At 41.5% G+C, this 18,887-nt stretch overlaps 1 protein-coding gene across 12 annotated transcripts in view; it reads left to right on the forward strand.

The window, feature by feature from the left end:
• The first annotated feature begins 564 nt into the window (after positions 1-564).
• The window catches only part of MARK3 (microtubule affinity regulating kinase 3), a 61,795-nt gene continuing 43,472 nt past the window's right edge, over positions 565-18,887 (forward strand). For 3 of the 12 annotated variants that reach the window (XM_014249796.2, XM_088057652.1, XM_014249798.2), the window contains exons 1-3: positions 566-1,122; positions 9,244-9,282; positions 13,641-13,832. In XM_014249796.2, the coding sequence (XP_014105271.1) occupies positions 1,072-1,122; positions 9,244-9,282; positions 13,641-13,832 (282 nt within the window). In that variant the 5' untranslated portion in view covers positions 566-1,071. Of the gene's footprint in view, positions 1,123-9,243; positions 9,283-13,640; positions 13,833-18,887 lie in introns of all 12 variants that reach the window. The other 9 variants (XM_014249797.2, XM_014249804.2, XM_014249801.2 and 6 more) reach the window with 6 other exon arrangements.

Raw genomic sequence — 18,887 nt, forward strand, 5'->3', positions numbered from 1 at the left:
TCAGATACTGGAAGGTTGATGAGTTCCCCACACAACCTTCTCCAAACTGAACAGCCTCAACTTTCTCGATCTTTGTAGGGAAAATGCTCCAGTCCTCTTAAGCAACTTCGAGGTCCCTTCTGGACTTGCTCCAGCAGTTCCATGTCCTCCTTGTACTGGGGACACCAGAACTGTACGCAGTGCCCCAGGTGGGGGTCTCACAAAGGCGAACCCCGCTCCAAGCTGTGCCGCCCCGGGGCTGCTCCGATCCCCGGAGTTCGCGGGGCCGGCACCGAGGGCAGGGCCGGTCCCCGGGAGGGACGAGACAGATCCCCGGGGGACGCGGGGCCAGCACGGAGGGCAGGGCCGGTCCCGGCCCCGAGGCCCCCGCACACGCCGGGCGGGGGGCGGGACCTTCCGGTTCATGTCGGCGCTGGGCTGGCGCGGAGAAGCAGCGCGGCCATCTTGCCTCGTCCGGGAGCGGCGGCGGGGCGGGCGGGGGGCAGGCACGGAGGGAGGGAGCGGCGGGCGGGCACCCACCGAGCGCCCGCAGCCCGCGGGGCGCCGGCCTTCTCGGAGCCTGGGGCGGGCCGCGATGCGAGCGGCGGCGCGGTGAAGCGGGGCCGCGGCGGGGGAAGGAGAGGGCAGACCCCGGGCGGCGGGCCTGCGCTAGCCGTGCCCCGGCGGCAGCCGAGAGAAGCCGGGCTGCGCGGCGCCCCGTTGCCGCCTCCTCCCGCCCGCCCTGCGCTCACCCCCTCCCCCCCGGAGCCGCTCCCTCGCCGCCTCCCTTTCCCCTGCTCCATCCCTTCCCTCGGCTCCATCCCCTCTCCGCTGGATGAGGCGGCCCCCTCCCCGCTGCTGACCCCTGCGGACCCCGGCTGTAGGATGAACCCGAAGGACTCGGAGGGGGCGAGGCCGCTCCGCTCCCCGAGGAGGATCTAGTGGGGGGGCACCGACGCGACGCCGCCCCCCGCCAGGCACCTCGTCCTTCATGGTGGCTCCCTGCGACCACCATCTCGGAGCAGACGCGCAGCCCGGGGCCCGTGTGTGTGTCTGTGCGCGCCGCCGCCGCGGCCGCCCGAGTGAGGGAAAATGTCCACTCGGACTCCATTGCCCACGGTGAACGAGCGCGACACCGAGAACGTGAGTACCGCGGCCGCGGGGGACCCGCCGCACCGCGCCGCGCCCGGCCCCGCCGCGGGGCCATCGCCCCACGGGGCGCTGTCAGCAGCCGCCCGCCGCCTGCACGCTGCCCAAATTGCCGATTTATTCTGAATTGATTATTTTTTTAACCCCTCCATAGCACGGTTCGTCGGCTCCCTGGTGTTTGCGAGCATCCCTCCCAAACCCGGTGTCCCCTCTTTAATTCCTCCTGTACTATTTGAGTGTCGCAGGGTGTCGAGGATGGGTTTGGTTATGTCGGTAACGGGGATCCGCGGTGGGGAGGGGAGCTCTGGGGGGCTGTTGCCTTCTCCTGATACGCAAACTTAGTGCTAAAGCACCCGAATATACCTCTGGTAAACAGATGGGAATAATTCAGCTTGGCTAGGGGTGGGCTAGGTGACCTAGATAATAGGCCTCTTCCCTGCTTAATTTGCAGGGTTCTCGGTGGTAATGACGCTGTTAGGCTAGTCACCTGTTCAGATGACATTAAAAGGGTTTCTTTATTGGAATTACCCTTCGCGCAAGGGAGCCTGTTCCCTTCACACACACCGAATACCTCCTCTTCTTCTTTTTTTTACCTTTTTTTTTTTTTTTTTTTTTTTTACCTTGACAAAGCCAAGGTTTAGGAATTGACACTTTATTTACAGGATTAAATCAGTCACAAAGGTCGTATGCTAAAGGAATAAAGAACAACAAAAAAAAAGTAGTCCTACCACATGAGCATATAGCAACAAATGAGGCTCGGTAGGAGACTCCCTTTCTGCAGATAGAAACTGTGTTTCTCCTAAGTTAAAACTTACTTGATCCTGGTGTATCCTGTCTAACCATTTTTCTGCATGGACACTGACATGTCCACAAATGATAAACAGAAGGGAGTTGTCACTCACTGTAGTCTAAAATGAGTTGATCGGTGAACTTTGTATTCAGCTTTTTGTAAAGGCTGTCTGATATTCTTTACAAGATAGATGCTAAGCTTGATGGAGGAGGCTTTTTTATAATTTTTTTTTTATAATTTTTTTTTTATTTTTTTGTAAGGGCTTCTTACGTTTTGGAGCGGCATAAAAGGTGGAAACTTTGGTTAAAGATCAGGAAAAGCTGTTGGATTGTTCCAGACCATAAATAGTCCTAGAAAAGTGATGGTAGCCCCATTGTTTAAAACAAGACCAGACAAAGCATTAGAAAACATGCTGCATGGAACAATTACTGCATTACTAGGGATTTAGATTTTATTGACATAATAGGCACTTCTAACTTCTGTGATCTTTATTTGTTTTAGCACTACATGCAACCTGCAGGCTAAGGGCTGTATTGAGCAAAAAGCCAACTAAGCATATTTGGTTGTAAAATCTCAATGAGCTTCCTGTCTTGTGGAAGAAAATAATTAAAATATTATGCGGCCCTTCCTATGCCATGGGGAGAGTTGAAGTTGAAACATACTCTACAAAATACTATGCAGAGTTTATTTGGATGATTGTTTTAGTTTATACCAAACCTGACTGGGGTTGTCGAGCTCCATGCAAAGGTATAGAGGCCACATGGTAAATCATTTTAGAAAGTGTTCAGATCAGATTCCCCAATTAATTCAAACTCTACTGTGGATAACTTTACAGTGGAAAGACTTAATATGTGCTCAAGGAAGCATAATTATTCACAAGCTGTGTGTTCTAGCACTTGAAGTTAGATTTTTACATGTCTTCCACTTAAGGCACCTTGTTCTCACTTCAAAATATTGGTCTAACACTTCTGTTTAGTTATCTTCATAATTTGACATACATGGATTGTCTTGCTTGCAGATTAATTGCCTTATGTTTAGAATAAGGCATATTTTTCAATTGCTGTATTCTGTGCTGATGTCCACAGAAATACCTATAGGTAGTGATACTGACAAGGAGTGATTAATCCAAGTACTTGCCAGATCCAGTGAGCCAAGCCCCTCCCAGTACAATACCATATTCCTCAGGAAGCTCTCTGATGTTTTGGCCATCAGCTATCTAGAAATTTACCAAACTCTGTTCTGTTATGCCTTGCTTAAAAACTAAATTTAAATTTGATGTTTAATCTGTCTGAATTACCCCTACAGCTGTGAACACCAGGTTTCTTTTTTAATACCAAATACAATAATTTTGATACTTCAGCTAACTGTTCTTTTACCTCAAAGCTGGGTGTGTTGTGTTGGCAGGTAAATTGAGCCTTGATTCATTCTCTTTCATACAAGAGAAGTCTAATTAGTTAATATTCAGAGGACTCTTTGAAGAGGCTTAGGAGGTGCCAAGGTGTTCAGCTAGCCTTTGGGCCATGGTTGTGGACCCCATTAATGGCTTCTCTCTGCTTGGAAGGTTACCACTGCTGACAAAGGCTTGGCTGGTGTTGAATCTGGTTAAAGTGTGCTGATCATAGCTATCCATGCCTATACTTGCAGTTTTGAAAATGAAGTTAGCCTCCAGAATGACAGTGGGTATAAATTATCATTGTCTGTGTTTGCAGTTAACCACGTTCAGCGGTTGGCAGGTCCTGTTGAATAAAAAAGTGTAATTGCCAGTACTTGATTTTTATTCTTTTTCCTAAGGCTTCTTATCAAGACATGCTGAAGTGGAAATACTGTCACAGTGACTTTCCCCAAAAGCTACTCAGAGCTACCAAGCCTTTAGTGCCTTTGAGATTAAAGAATTTGGCTCCAAGTCACCTGGTCTTGAGAGGAAAGGCATCCCAGATGATCTCTGATCATAGGAACTTCACACTTGGACAGTTGGAAGCTGGCTGTTGGCCTGTGATGAGCTGGCTCCTCACTGCAGAGACAGAGCAGCTCCTCTCTGGCCATGTCTTGTGCAGCAGTGGCTGCCAGCTGCTTAGGGGAGAGAAGTGCAGGACAGGATCACATCTTCTCGGTCTTTTTCAAAAACATGTTCTGCATGTGAGAAAGAAAGCAGCAGAGACCTCCTTCATGCAAATCTGGGAGACAGGATACACACAGAAGAAGGACTTAAGATGACAGAACAATGAGTAAACCTGTTTTACTAGTAATGAGAAGGAAGGGAGAGAAGATGGAGGAGAATAGAGTGTGGAAACACAATGGAAAAAGAAGATAGAAGGTGGAAAACAAAAGATGAGAGGAGTCACAGAGGAATGTGTATATGGCAGGTTGGAGGACAACCAGTGACAAAGAAATAGGAGCAGAAGGAGCAAGGTTGTGAGGAGTAGGACAACTATTCATTAAAAAAATGTTCAAAGAGTGGGAAGATGATAGCAAACTATAGATAGAAACAAGGAAATACAGGTGGTATGGAGGTTGGAAGATTACTTTTTTTAACAGCATGAAATAGAAAAGAAAAATCTTGGATTAAGGAGTTTAATTAAAACCTCTGTGTTCATTGCACAGCTGTGGGGTTTTTTTGCAGGAAAAAAGGGTAACTATTTTGAATGTGTTGGTTCTGCAGGCCAATCTGAATTAAAAATTTACGTAATTTGAGGAAAAGCAAGACTAAAATATACTCTTATCTCCATGACTGTGCCTAATGTGAAAAATTTGCTATTGAAAAATGCCAGCATGATGGCAACTGTGCTTGCACAAAAGGATTCTGTGCGGCAGAAGTACCACCCCCTTTTTTTTTTTTATTTAAAAAGATTTAGTAAAAGCAGGGTTAGGTACAAAAACGTATTTTAAGATACTGGGAAAGTTAGTGCAGTATGCCTTGGTTTATTATCAATTAACTATGAAATGCATTAGAGCATTTGCAGACAATATGCAAGCTTGCATTGTTCTGTATATTATTTATCAGTCTTCTCCTATTACAGATAGATCTGTAATTGGAATGCTTTCTTCCGTAGCATGAAATCCTGTGGGTTTTTTTAAAGAAGGGACCAAGGAGGGAAGGGTTCCTGTGGCCAAGAGTTCTGATAGATTTTCTTCTACAGGACCATCTACACTATTCCATATTTTTCACCAGTTGTAGTAAATGTTCTGGTTTGAATTAAATGGGGTGAAGGTGGCAAAATAATGAGAAATAAAAAACATTTTAAGAATTCACCTGGGATTTTTTTTAGTGCCAAAATTCCCTAGAGCAGAAAAAGATGCTGATGCCGGCAGGCCTGGTACTGTGTACTCAGAAAATACCTGGTGAGGCTGCATGATATTGCAAGTCACCAGCTGCTAGTATCTTCACATTTTTACAGTGAGACATTTAATTCTTAGCTGTGCTGAACTGCCTGTGCTGTGGTGGTTAATCTGTTGGTTTCAGTCAGCTCACACTGATGGGAGGCTGCTGGGGGCATCAGCCTTGGGTGCCTCTTCCCACCCGCGGTTTGTGCCAGAACTAATTATCATGGGGCTGTGTGACGAGTCTGATCAGCTCTGATCCAACTGGTACATACCCTTAAGAAAGGTGGGGTTATCCCCATTCTGTGGCTGCAAACAGAACATCCAGTTCAGGTGGGGAAGGTTAGAAACGCTTCCTGGTGTTTTTATTTTGGTTTAAATTAAGCCGGTCACAGCACAGCACCCTGGTTCTAGGGTGAGTTGAGTTGTGGCACAACTACAAACAGAGATACATATTTACAACAGTGTAATTTGGGATGTTTTGTTCTTGGAAATAACCTTTTTTTTTACCCCCTTTTTACATTATTTCAGTCACTCAGAAAAAGTAGGTTGCAGGACCTTACTCCAGGAAATGTACATAGTTAGGCTTAATTCATTAGCGCCACCAAATGTGACTTATGTTGTAGCCTTAGAGGTAGCAGTCTGAAAAACAGAACACAACTACAGGAAATTGGGGAAAAAAAATGAGAGGAAATACAATATTTAGTACACTGAACTTAACAGACTTCTTCCTAGCTTTTGTTACCCACTCACCTGGTATGCTTACCTGCTTGGTTCTCCATCTTAGTTCTAGCCAAAAGATATATTCATGTTGATGTAAGCGGACAGTTCCTGTTGACAACATGTCTCAGGTGACTCAAGTCAAAGGAATTCAAAGAGTGGAGGCATTTGTCTCTCCTGATCTCTGTTTCATATGATATATAAGTAGCATGTTGTCTGCAACTTCCTCTCCTCAGTTGAATAATGTTGCCTTATGGGTGTCAGCCAGATCAAAACTGGAGGTCACTTTTTTTTTTAGGCTCATGGCATATCAGGGTTGGCTCTGCTTAGCTAGGAGATCATCTGCCACTAAAATTCTTTAGAACATATGATAAATAGGTGCATACTGCTCTTAAAATATAAACCTGAAAGATACTGAGTACACCTGTGATAAGGATGAAACCCTTGGGTTAAGCAGAATTCTTGCCCCATAAAGCAGGAAGTTGCTGAGCTCAAGATGTATATATATATATACATATAAACAGAAATTGACTTTCAAGTAAAATTTGTTCCTGCAGGGTTAAAGCCTAAGCAAAGTTTTCTATCTGCAAGTTCAATGTGGTTTTTGAAAACCAACTGTGAGGTGGTTGGGTTTTTATCTTTTTTGTTTAGCATGTAATTACTGACAGTGATGATTCTGGAAACAACTTAGTTGGCAGTATTGTTGATGAAGAATAGAATATGGTTGGCTTTTTAGCTATTATTCCCCAGGCTGATGTCAATAAATATCCATTTTAATCAGCAGTAAAGGAATTTTGGCTGGAAAGATATGATGAATGTCAGATCTTGATAATGTGAAGCAACAAAAGAGCTTTTAAAGAGCTTTTCTAACTGGCACCAGACTTATCTTTTTGATTATATAAGCAGGATTTCTTCACTGTTGTGTTGTTCAGTGCTAATCATGGAATTACAAGATCACTCTCTTTCATATGCTGTATAGACCATGAACCGAATACTGCCAAACACATCACAGAGGCTGTAGTGGTTTTACATGGGAGGACTCTTGAGCCAGACCCTGTATGTCTGCGGGGGGAGCATCCTTCCTTTGCTGAGGACTGTTAGTGCTTTGCTGTCAGCACATCCCCACTCTGGTCTTCAGGGCAGTGCTGCACTTGTCACTAGCAATTCCCACTGCAATTCCCACTGCTGGTCAGTAGCCAGAATTAGGAGTGTGCATGTGTTGCTTTGGGTAGCAGTGTTCCCTCTGCCAGGTGAAAGTGTCCTGTGTCCCTGCTGCCCACCTCCATCAAGCTGCCGAGTGTAGGGCATTGCATTGCTGTGCTCACTTTGAGCCGGATCTGCCGTGTCATGACCGTTACTCCTGGTTTTTTTTCTTTTATTTTGCCTTCCCCACTGAGGTGTGGAGGAATTAGCAATGTGTGTCAGAGGTATAGCTTCCGTGTGCTAAAGGCTGTTTGCTCTTCAGGTTTCCCCTTTAATCCAGTGGTTTGACAGATCTGACCTAATTAAAATAGCCACTCGTTTTCATGAATGTCATACCATTACATGAATGAACACGATGACGGGCTGAGAACTGCACAGTGAAATCTTTCCCTTTTGACAATGGAAGCATCCCAATTAGTGTTTTCTCTCCTTTAACATCTGTATTATATTTCTAGAAGGTCTGCTTATCTCCCTTGAATTCTGACTCGTTCAGTTGTTCCACTCGATCACAACATCCATGATGGTTGGGCCGTAGCCCACATCAGTGAATAAATTCTCTCATGGGTTGATAACTTCAGTCAGTGCCACATTAGGTGCATAGCATTTTTCTTCGTAGGAGACCCTTTAAAATTTTGAGTTGGAAGCCATGACTGTTTACCATTAAGACAGATTATGGAGCAAGCTAGTCTAAAAACTGCCTTTTAATTATATATGTTGGAACCAAATAATTGGTTATGCAAACATCAACATATGCATACTTGGTCTGACAGAATCCACCTCACTTCATATCCTGATTTGTGCCTTGGTCACTGGTAGGAGAGAAGTAAAATCAGGACAAGTACAGGACATTTTCTCCTGGTGCATTCCTGTTTAATAATCTAGGAAAATATTATAATACTTTATAATACACGATGATTTAGGGAATCCCAGGGTAGTAGCTGGTATATAAACAATTGTGGTTGAGTGTTTGCTGTGACACCCTTTGGTGGCTGCCAGAAACATAAGTCTCTGTTTTGACTTTCCAGTAGAATTCCTTTGTCAGCAGTTGCAGGATGCCCTGCTGTGCTATTTCAGGGATATCTGTGCTCAGTAAGATGCTACCTCTGTGCATATCCTTAGGGCTACCTTTTTGCTCTTACACTGAGTAGTACTCAGCAGTCTGTGGGTTCTTAAAGATGTTAATGAGAACGGGAAATAAAATACAACACATTGTTGGGAAGGGCTGCAGTGAAAATTTCTCTTTGCATGTTTGATTTTAAATACTTCTGAGATTTTTTTTTAAAAAAATAAACTATGATATGGTTCCTGTTAAGTTTTTCTGTAAATGAGAGTGCTAGTGGAAAGTGCAGAGCCAGAAATTAGTATGTATTTATATATTGTGTGCCCAGGTTAAGGTAAAGATGCAATTTAGTGTCTCAAATGTTTGTGTCCTGGAATACTTACATTATTAGCATTATAAGGTATAGGCTTTAAGTAGAGTTTTTTCTTACTACAATTAAAAAATCTGAATGAAATGAGGCTGTCATGATTGTTACTCGTCTGACAGCTTTCCAAGAAATTCTGTAATATTACTTTGTAGTATTTCAGGTAGAGGTGAGGTAACAGTTAAAGTAATAAACATCCCTGGTGACTTCAATAAGATTAAATTTTATTTGTTCATTTTTGCTGATGATAAGCTAGTTCTCACTATTTAATTAAATAAATACTTTTAAAAAGTTGATGCCATTTGTTCTCCCCCCTGTTTCAGAAGGAGTTTCCTATTTACTGTAATCAAACATGGATTTTTGCTGGTTTTGGACGTTCTGATTTCTTACTGTTTTTCAGCTCTTCAAATGGACATCAGGTTCTGTTTCTTTCAGGTTTTTCCTCGACTTCTGGCACCTTCTTAAGCAGTTCAAGAACTTTGATACTAGTCATCCCCTGCCCTGGGTGTTTCTAATCTGAAACCATACAGATACTGGATAAAACTAACATCTACCAAAAATATTTCAGTTGTTGACACCTTCATACTTCATTTGCTTTTTACTTTTTTTCCTTTTCTTTTTTTCTTTCTCTTCATGCTAATCATTATCTGGCTATGAAAGGATGTCGGCTCATCATTGGGGGAAGGCTTTTGCGAAAAGGTGGGTTTTGTGTTGTGTTCCAAATATAGTTGGTCTTGAGTTCAGTCCCTCCCTTGCAATAAGCTCTCTCACAAATAAAGATGCTTTACTTCATTTCCTTCTGGGTTGAGTAATAATAGGGTGGGGCTGAGGGGAGGAGGAGAATGTTTTGTTTTGGGGTTTTTTTAATGACAAAGGTTGTCCTGCTAGCTTGAAAATGGATGGTGCAAAAAAAAAGAAAAATATTTCAAGTGTTTATAAGATTTTTAAATGCAACCTGCTGCATGCCAAGATATGGAAGAAAGTGCTTTATTGTTGTGAGTGGATTTCAGGAGACTTTTCTTTTAAAAGAGGAAGTGACTGGCAAACCTGATGTTGCACAAAGTACCCAATCTCCTTGCCTCAGTTTCCCTCTACAGTGTAATGGTCTTGCTTTACATGAACACAGATATTTTGGGAATCACTCAGCCATGGTGAGTTCATTAGAAAGTGTTATTCTTACACAGAAAGCACCTCCAGGAAATACAACTCACCTACCACAATGTATGGAAACTTATTACAAATAAACACATGCTGATTTTAAATCTTATGTTTTTAAGACACACACCATATCTTCTTGAAACCTTACAAATGTGGACCTGGAAAAAAAAGCCTGAAATTGAACAGTTTTGGGGAGGGGTCAGTGTAGTGAGGGAGACAAAATCTGTGGATTTGAGAGAAAAGACAAATGATCTGCATCTCAGTTTGGAGAGCAGAGGGTGCTATTGCCGTTTCTCTGGGCTGAGATTGGCACTAATCTGTTTGCTGAGGAAACTGCCCTGGGATGTACTTGGGCACAGCCAGATGCTATACAAGCCAGTGCATGATTTGAGCTTTTATTGGACCACCTATATTTTGCTTTTTGCCTACACCATTTAGCTTTCCATCTGCCTATCACAGCTTCTTGAAAATGACTAGGTTTGGAGAAACACTTTCACTCAGTTTTGAGTTTATGCTCTTCATTTCCATATGCAAAAGAAAATCCATGTTGAAATGGACAATCTGTTTTCTGTGGTTTTTAGAAAGCTTGTTGTCTGTTCAGTATAATAATGTAACTGACAGAGGAAGGACTTGCTGATAGATTTATTTATGTAAAGTGGAATATAGTCCAAATTAGATATGGTTGCCAATGGCTAGATTTCTACAGAATGAAAGATGGCTTTGAGCAAATCAGTTGGAGAGAACTGAACTGCTTAGGAACTCACAGCTTGATACTGAAAACGCGCAGCTGAAAAAGGTCATATTCTTGAAAAGAAATAATCTGGGTTGGGGTGGAAATGCAAACCCCCATACAAGGAGATTGTGTTCAGTTTATCAACCCTAGTCCAAATGAGTTTGCAGCTTTTAATTTTGTCCTTTAAATGCAAAGCTAGGAAGCATGAAAAGATGATGGGACACAAGAAGTAATTTCTCAAGAGGACAGTGAAGCTCTCAAGACATTAACTGGGTGGTTTACTGTGTGGAATAGAGTTAGGATAACAAATCTTTCCTTTACCTGACAGTGCTTATGTGAAGTAGGGTGTGAGTTAGATCGATTTTGGCTAACTCGTTCTCTGGCTTGGGAGTACATCATACCTGATGCCCACATCTCAGCTGCTTGTTAGGATAGCTCAGAACTAACAGTGTTTTAGTTCAAGCACAAGGTAGCACAACTACTGTGTTTTCAGAGTCAGCTGCGTGGTTCAAAAACTGTTGAATTCAAGTTCTTGAATCTGTCTGCTGGAGAGCCTAAGCTAACAAGCCCTGCTGGGAGGCAGTCTGGCTCCTGCTGAAGCCAGCTTGTGCTGAGTGCCCAGGTGTGGAAGTGCTGTAGTTTAAATAGTTCTGATACACTTATTTTTCTGAGGAAAGTTATCAACTCAGTGAAGTGCAGTGTAAGTAGTACAGTTGTATTCCTAGTATGCTGTACTTGAACTGAAATGAACCTTCCTCTAATATATCCGAGAAATATCCCCATGGCCCTGTACAGAACATCCTGGTCCCTGATCACCAGGGGTAGCAGTGTAGGAGGATGTTAGCATCTAGCATCAGCAGTTGCTGCTTTTTTCTAGCTGGTCTGAATAATTTGACACTAAAAGGTACGAAAGGAGCTGACAGAGAAGTTCTCTGCATTGTGTGTTGCAAGGTTTGTTAGAAGTCAAAGTTTAGGGAAATAGAGAAGATTGGCATTACTGTGCCAGTACACAGAGGCGTGGCTAAGGTGAACAATCAGCACCAGCCTTACATTCAGGACATGCAAAATACTGAAATGGTTAAATAGGATTTCACTGGCTTTAGTACATTAGTAGTTCCTTCAGTTGTTGACTGCTTGTCCTTCCTCTCCTTGAGAATTACTTATGGATAAACACTTACCCAGTTGTTGTAGGTCTTAAGATATTATTGAGAACACTGAATTATTATCAAGCCTTGAATTTTTACTGGATATTGTTACGGGTGTGCTTCTTGTTCTTGTGCCAGTTATTAGTAGTTTGGAAAAACACATGTATACTTGCTCCTGAAAACTGATAAAATTGCTAGACTATGAAATCGGGCAGGATGGGCCACTCATCAGGAACACTTGATATCCTGCATGAAAGGAAACTTTACATTTCAGTTCAGCCAAATGTGATCATACATGTAAGGATTCAGGAAGGAGAAGCAGTAAATCAGGGTTGACATTGGGCGGTCAGGTACAGATGGTCTTTTGCAAAGAGGGTTAGTTCTGCCCCTGTGAAATCAGTAGGGTATTGAACAGAAGATGCAGCCTCTGTGTTTAGTCCTGCTGCACCTACTCTTGGTATGGTAGGTCCATGTCTACCATGAGCCCCACAAAAAGATGTTGGAAAAATAGAGGAGGGTTCTCAACAGAAGTACAGGAAATGTTTCCTTGTCTTTAATCATTCGTACAGCAGCCTGTTTGGGGAGTTCAATATACATATCACTTACTAAAGTGAAAGGGTATTGTGATCAGAGAAATTAAGTACCACTATGGGAAGTCCAAATCTTGTGGCAGTGCAGTAGCCAGTCAGTAAGGAGAAGCTAAAGCCAGATTGGTACTAAAACATTATGTGTTTTTTTTAAAATAGTAACTATTGAAACAATTTTCCAGGAGTTGCCATAGACTCCTATCAGTAGCATTTCTTATATGAAATGAATGTGTTTTTAAAAATAATTTGATCACAGCTGTTGCTGTGAAATTAACAAATTAACAAATCAAGGAACCTAAGATGTGAGAGTATATGGTCACAAGGTTATATCAGGCAAGTGAAACTTGCCAAGCCTCATGCAAGCATGGATTTGTTCATTTGTGCCTGTACCATGGTTGTTAGCTCTTGAGATATGATCTCATCCTCACACTACAGTGATTTTCAGACTGAATGTTGCTGTATACCAGTTTCTTGGTTGTCCCCAATGGGTTTCAGCAAGAGGAGTAGTAGTAGAAGAGCAAGATCTGGGGTTTCTGGGATGACTGTGAAGTTAATGTGTCATCTTTGGTGGAGTGAGATATTTGCTCCACATTTGGGGGCCCCTAAACATTTCTAACTAATACTTTAATTAGTGTGGTTGGTGTAAGGACCTCAACCATGATTTAAAAACATAAGAAGGCACCTGCACTTTCATAAACAGGCTGTCAGGAAATTAAGAGATACTTTAACCTTAACCATGTGATCTAATGAGTAAAGACTGTTAGAGATAATATATGACCATTCCTTTTTAATTAGTAGCTGTTCAGGGAAATGAAAATGAAAGGAACTTGAAAGATTGCAGACAGTGTCTCAGATCTCTGTAACTGGCTTTCAGCCTATCAATATTCAGGGTTTCAGTATAATAGGTAAGATTTCTTCCCTTGTTCTTCAGGTCATCCTGGGTATTTTCAGTCATACAGATCTGTAGGAACACAAGTTTAGTACCACAGGGAAGACTAAAACCCTTTTATTATTTTATTAGTATAAGTTGTCCATTAAGTTTAACAATTTGTGCTCTTGGAAAATCTGTATTCGTGTTTCCTTTCCAAAGGCTTTCCTGCACTAGTTATGTACAGTAATGCAAATAGGAAATAATATCAAACACATCCATATTTCCTATCTGCTCTGGCAGTCCATGTAAGTTACTTAAAAATGCTCAGCTGTTGCTGCAGCGCAGGTGATGTTCACTGTCTTTCTGAGGTGATGAGGTGATGTGAACTGGGCACCACTTTATTTCCCCCATCAGAACAAAGTTCAGTGTAAACATGAAGTTTCAGTTGGACCCTTTGTTTTTCTTCAAAGGCATCGCTGATGTTTTTGAATGTTGTATGCTTCTCATCTTTGATGTGTTTTGTCCTTATTCCTCAGCCTTACCCGTGTATGTTTTTGTTGCAGCACACGTCCCATGGAGACGGACGGCAGGAAGTTTCCTCTCGAACTGGGCGCTCTGGAGCTCGCTGCAGGAACTCTATAGCCTCCTGTGCTGATGAGCAGCCGCATATTGGAAATTACAGACTCCTTAAAACCATTGGAAAGGGGAATTTTGCAAAAGTGAAACTGGCAAGGCACATCCTAACTGGCAGAGAGGTAAAGTGGTATGGGTGTAAACAGCAATGAGTTGCTGTAGGTGTGGAGGTTCTCTTCGAATAGCATCATCTAAGCCAGCAAACATCAAGCATGTTTTCTAGAGATATTGCCACCAATGTAAAAGCAGAAATTGAAAACTATTTTTTTTAGTAATGATTACAAAATAATTTCTCTTGGAAATGGTTTCTTAAATTTGTATTTTTGACAAGTCTCTGTCCAGCTGATATATGTTAAAATTTGCTACTAATATTCTTGGATAAATCCTCCATTTTCAAAAAGCAGATCAATGTACAGCAATTAAATAAGCTTCTTGGAAAGACTGGCTCTTAGTGTCTATACTGCTGGGCTGTTACTGGAGGTGAAGTTAGTCATGAGAACTAAATGTTGTCTTAATTATGTTCCAAGTAGCTCAAATGCAGTATTTTCTTGCCAAAGCAATATATCTCCCAGGAATCCTAGGGTGGATCATCCCAGGATGTCTGCACTGCTGGGCAGCTTTGGGAAGATGCTTCAGTTTGTTCAGAGATAGCCTGTGTGCCAGTGACAGTTTGCTCAATGTGTGTAGTATAGACAAGCTTTCTCTTGCATCTCTTCTTGGAGGCAAACTCAGCTCCATATTTAGTTTCTGCATGCCATTGCAATGTAATTAATCACTTGCACTGATTTGGTTCTAATTGTGGTTCTGATTTGGTGAGCTATAGTCCTGTCTGCTTGTTACAAGAAGGTGTTTCTTGGTGCTGTTTTATTAAAAACAGCTCTGAAGTACTGAAAGAGGGAGAAGGACCTTACTGACCTTTTCTTGCTAAACCTGTCTAATGAAGTAAATGTTTGCTGATACCAGCAAGGACTTTTACAGAAGCTGTGTTGCTGACTGCAGTACTTTAGGGGAATTTCTCTTTTCTGAGCTAATACAGAGTTCAGTAGCAGGAACAGAGGCAAGAAGAGAGGGGAGACATCGTTTTGCAAGAGCTGTTGAGATGTATTTTTTTTTTTTTTTGGCTGGCAGTTCCCATTGTCTTCTGATGACAGTTTTATTTGTAGAGAAAGATTTTGGCTTATTCCTTTCCACTTAAGTTCCCTTCTCCTTTTACTGGTACTTAAGATGGGATATGCAAGTACTTGGTTAGTATTTCTCTGCTATTATTATAGGTATAGAACTTGGAGATAGATATGTGTCACACTTTGCAAAAAGTGAAGTACATTTTCCTTTACTTGCAGATAACTCTGGTTCATTACTTCTGTTTGAAATTTCAACAAATAAAGCAGACAGTGTAAAATTTTTCGGCTAAATTTGGAAAGGTTTGGGTACTAAGTTTCTTCCACTGTCATAGAATTGATGTAGTTCAATCAATTCAGAGCATAAATACTTTCTGGGTTGTAACCATTGGAATGAGAGTCGTTCCTTAAAAGGGAAAAATTAAGTTAATTTTATAGGAATATCTTCAAGATATTTAAAACTTCTTTTTCTTAAGAGGGAGATGAGTAGAATTTCTCTTCTTGCTAGATAAACTGTACAATGTTGATAATTTTTGATGTCTGTGACCAGAATTGTTTCCAATATTTTGGATAGCAATTTCCCCAATGTCATTACTTCACCCTTGCCCTTACAGAAGTATTTATCTGATCAGTCTTCAGATTGTGCTAGCCTTTCTCCTGGCTGTTAAATTGATGTGTTTTGCTTGTGATCAGCAACAGCACCAACCTTGTATGCTGAATCTGTTTCATTGCTAACTCATCTCCAAGGTTCTTTAAATTGGTTTTCCATTGTATTTGATGGTGCCTCTTAACTACTGCAGCAGACTTAATCATTATGGTTTGATATCCTGTGCCAAGGCTGCTGATACAGATATTAAACAAGATTGGTCCCAAAATCTTGTCCTTGAAAAACTCTTACTCATTTATTTCCAACCTAATATCTCTTTATCCATTTTTTTAGGAAAAATAAAAAAACAACTCTGTGCACTTTTCAGCTTATCTAGTTGAAAAATTTCCATGCAGCCTCCTAGGTGAGACTTTTCAATAGTCCAGGTAGTCATATCTTGTGTATTTCCATAGGGTACAGTCAACTGTAGGAAAATGTGTTGCATTTAAACCTTCTGTTTCCTTGGTTTTTCCCTGCCAATTTCAAGTTCAAGAATTTTATAATGAATTGGGGAAAAAAAATTGTCTGCTCATTTCTAAACCCTGCTCTGCTGTCCTGTTCTTGGTACATGCTAGGAACCTGTGCTGCAAGAATGCTTTTTTTCCTTTCTCCTTTAAAAACCTGCATCTCATAAGAATTCCAGGGTCATATTCTCAGCCTGGCCTCAGCCAGATGGCACTTAGCTTTCTAAATTTGTGATTTCCTGCTTTACACACTTGCTCCTGCTGCCTGTCCTTTGTTCCTGTTCTTTTTTCCATCTTATATACCAAAATGTAAACTAAATGCTTAGTTTTGTGAGTTACACTTAAATGAATTTTCATCTCTGCTGTGTTCTTGCTATATTTGAACCCCACTTATCTTTTCCTTGTTATCCGTGTTTCTGTTCTGAATGTCCTTTTAAGTGGCCATGTTGGTTTTCCTTTAGGGCAATTCCATCTTTATATCTCTGTGCTCAGGAGCTTCCAAATCCTGAAGTAGATCAGCACTTTCCTGTCACTTCCTGGGAGGAGGATATGTTTATTTAAACATTCTTTTAGGGTAGTTGCTCATCTCCTTGCATCTGGAGTCCTTCCCTGGGAATTTTCCTGTTGCTTGAGATGAAGATTTCATGTTTCCAACTGGAGTAAGTTCTAGGAGTCTTTTTGAATTCCATCTTTAGTGTGTCTGCAGGATGCATGATGAGAGCCCATCTTCAAATTACAGAAAGGAAGAAATGTTTAGCCCTTCAGGGGATGATGAGAACATCAGCCTAACTTGTGGGGGTTGAACTGTCTTGCAAGGAGTATGTGGCCAGAGATTAGCTTCACTGCATTAGAGCTGGTGCTTGGACACACCATTCTTCTTGATCCTCTGCCTAGGAGTGTTATTTGTAGGCTGTCTGCCCTTTTGAAACTACAAGTCTTCATTGACAATCTGCTTTTCTTAATTCTTTGACTGCAATCCATTTATTTTCTGTTGCAGTTTCATCAAAGGATGTTTCCTCTGTCAAGTTTTCCATACTTACCAAAATTAATCTAAAAGATAAAACTACTGTCTGCTATAACTGAGGTGGCCAAAATTATTATGGACCCTTCTGTTCCTTAAAGATGTTAATAGTTAGTTAACAGTCAGTTAATAGCCAGGGAGCTGAAGTTTCCCAGTGAGGCTGAATTCTTTCAGAATTCAAGTCGGACTCCAAGGAATCTATTGTCATCTTCTTTCTGTTCTTCTCTTGGAAAAAGTAAAATTTAAGAGGGAGAAAACATTCTGAATAGTAGCTGCTTGGGCAATTTGCTCAATGTCTCAACTTCTGATTTCTTTAACTCTCTTATTCAAATCACGTAGGAGGAATTTTTAAGTCTCATTATTGTAAATGGTGAAAGCAAACTCAGTTTTAATTCCATTAATGATTTCACACAGGATATCGTGGCAGTGGTGTAATAGTGTAGGTTGGACTTGCATTTTTCCAGCACTGGCCCTAGCTCACAGTACATGAAACCATTCCAAATGCACTTTACGTAAAGAGAGTAAAGTTTCTGCTTTGAAAGGCGATTTAATGTTTTATTAACTGTACTTAGAAAATTTAACTTTCTCAGGCTTGTCAGAACTATTCTTGAGGGCAAGCTGCCTTTGACTGTGATTTGAAGACCTTATCAAGACACCTGGAGTTGTTTCCTGTTCTGATGATGGGTTCAAGCTCTCACAGACCATGTTAACACATTGTACTCTCAGTGTTAATGTGGATAGGAATTCTCTAAATTCATCCTGCCTTTAAAGCTATAATTAGCACACTGAACAGGCCTGAGAGTCTGTCTTTTGGAAAACTGAGGTCTGTACCTTCCCTGTATCTACAGGGCTGAATTTGTTTGACAGTGTCAGAGACCTTTCTGGTCACCTGGCAACAAGTGCATGCTGAGGTGAGCTGGTTTTGCAGTAACATGGTACCTTAAGGCTTGGTGGGTTGAAAAAGGTTACATCTTTTAAAGATTGTCCAAAATGGTACAGCCCAGAACACAAATGCAACCTTTTCTGAGTGTGATGCGCTTACCAAGTGAAGAGCTGTGGGTAGTCTTGGGGCACCACTTTCAAATAACATTATCTGCTGTTGACAAAAACAGTGGTCACTACATCCAGCATGGAATTATAAGAGATTGCAGGAAGTAAACAACTTTGAACTATTGTCACAAAGTTAACAACAGGCATAAAAGTAGAGATAAAAATCTTTCTTGGTTTCGTACACAGCTGCTAATATAAAATACCTATTGCTTAATGTTTTTCACTCTTGTTTGTATTTTTGAAGAGATTTCTCAAGGTTTTGCAATGGAATTTTGCCTCAGGAAATAGTGATCCTTAATTTCAGTAGCTTGCCTTAGAAGAAAACACTCCCCAAAGTAAAAGCATTCCTAGATGGCTTCTCAGTCATGTCTCATCATATCTTGCATCTAGAAGAGCTCAAAATAAGTCTTGAATATCAGGTTCAGAAAACACCATATCCATTATGTAACTCTGTGAGGCACCCAAGCATTGAACAGTGTTGCCCTCTTACCCTCTCCATCGTGACAATCCATCCCCATGTTTTTGCACTTGAATGTAGGGGTATAAATTGGCTTTGATGTAAGATATTATTTATTCCATATGTCGCCAACCCCAGGTTAATGAGGTGACAAAGATAGCACAAAGTGATGCAGGGAAATGGGAGCTGTGGCATGGGAAGCAGCAGCATCTACTGTTTGAGCCAAAAATTGGAGTAGAAAGCCTATGCTTTGCACCAGTGAGGTATTATAATCAGCTGGTTGCAGCATCTTGCCTCTTTGGGAGGCACAATCTCCTTCTGCAGAGCTTCTTCTGGTATGTTTAGTCTCTAATTTAGAAAGTAGAAATACCAATTGGCATGTAATTCTAGAAAGATTCTCATTTCTTGTTCTGCCTCATCC

This window comes from Pseudopodoces humilis, chromosome 7 (assembly GCF_049639895.1).
Source record: "Pseudopodoces humilis isolate 2021_Gansu_Grassland_sample_001 chromosome 7, ASM4963989v1, whole genome shotgun sequence".
NCBI classification, from domain to species: domain Eukaryota; kingdom Metazoa; phylum Chordata; class Aves; order Passeriformes; family Paridae; genus Pseudopodoces; species Pseudopodoces humilis.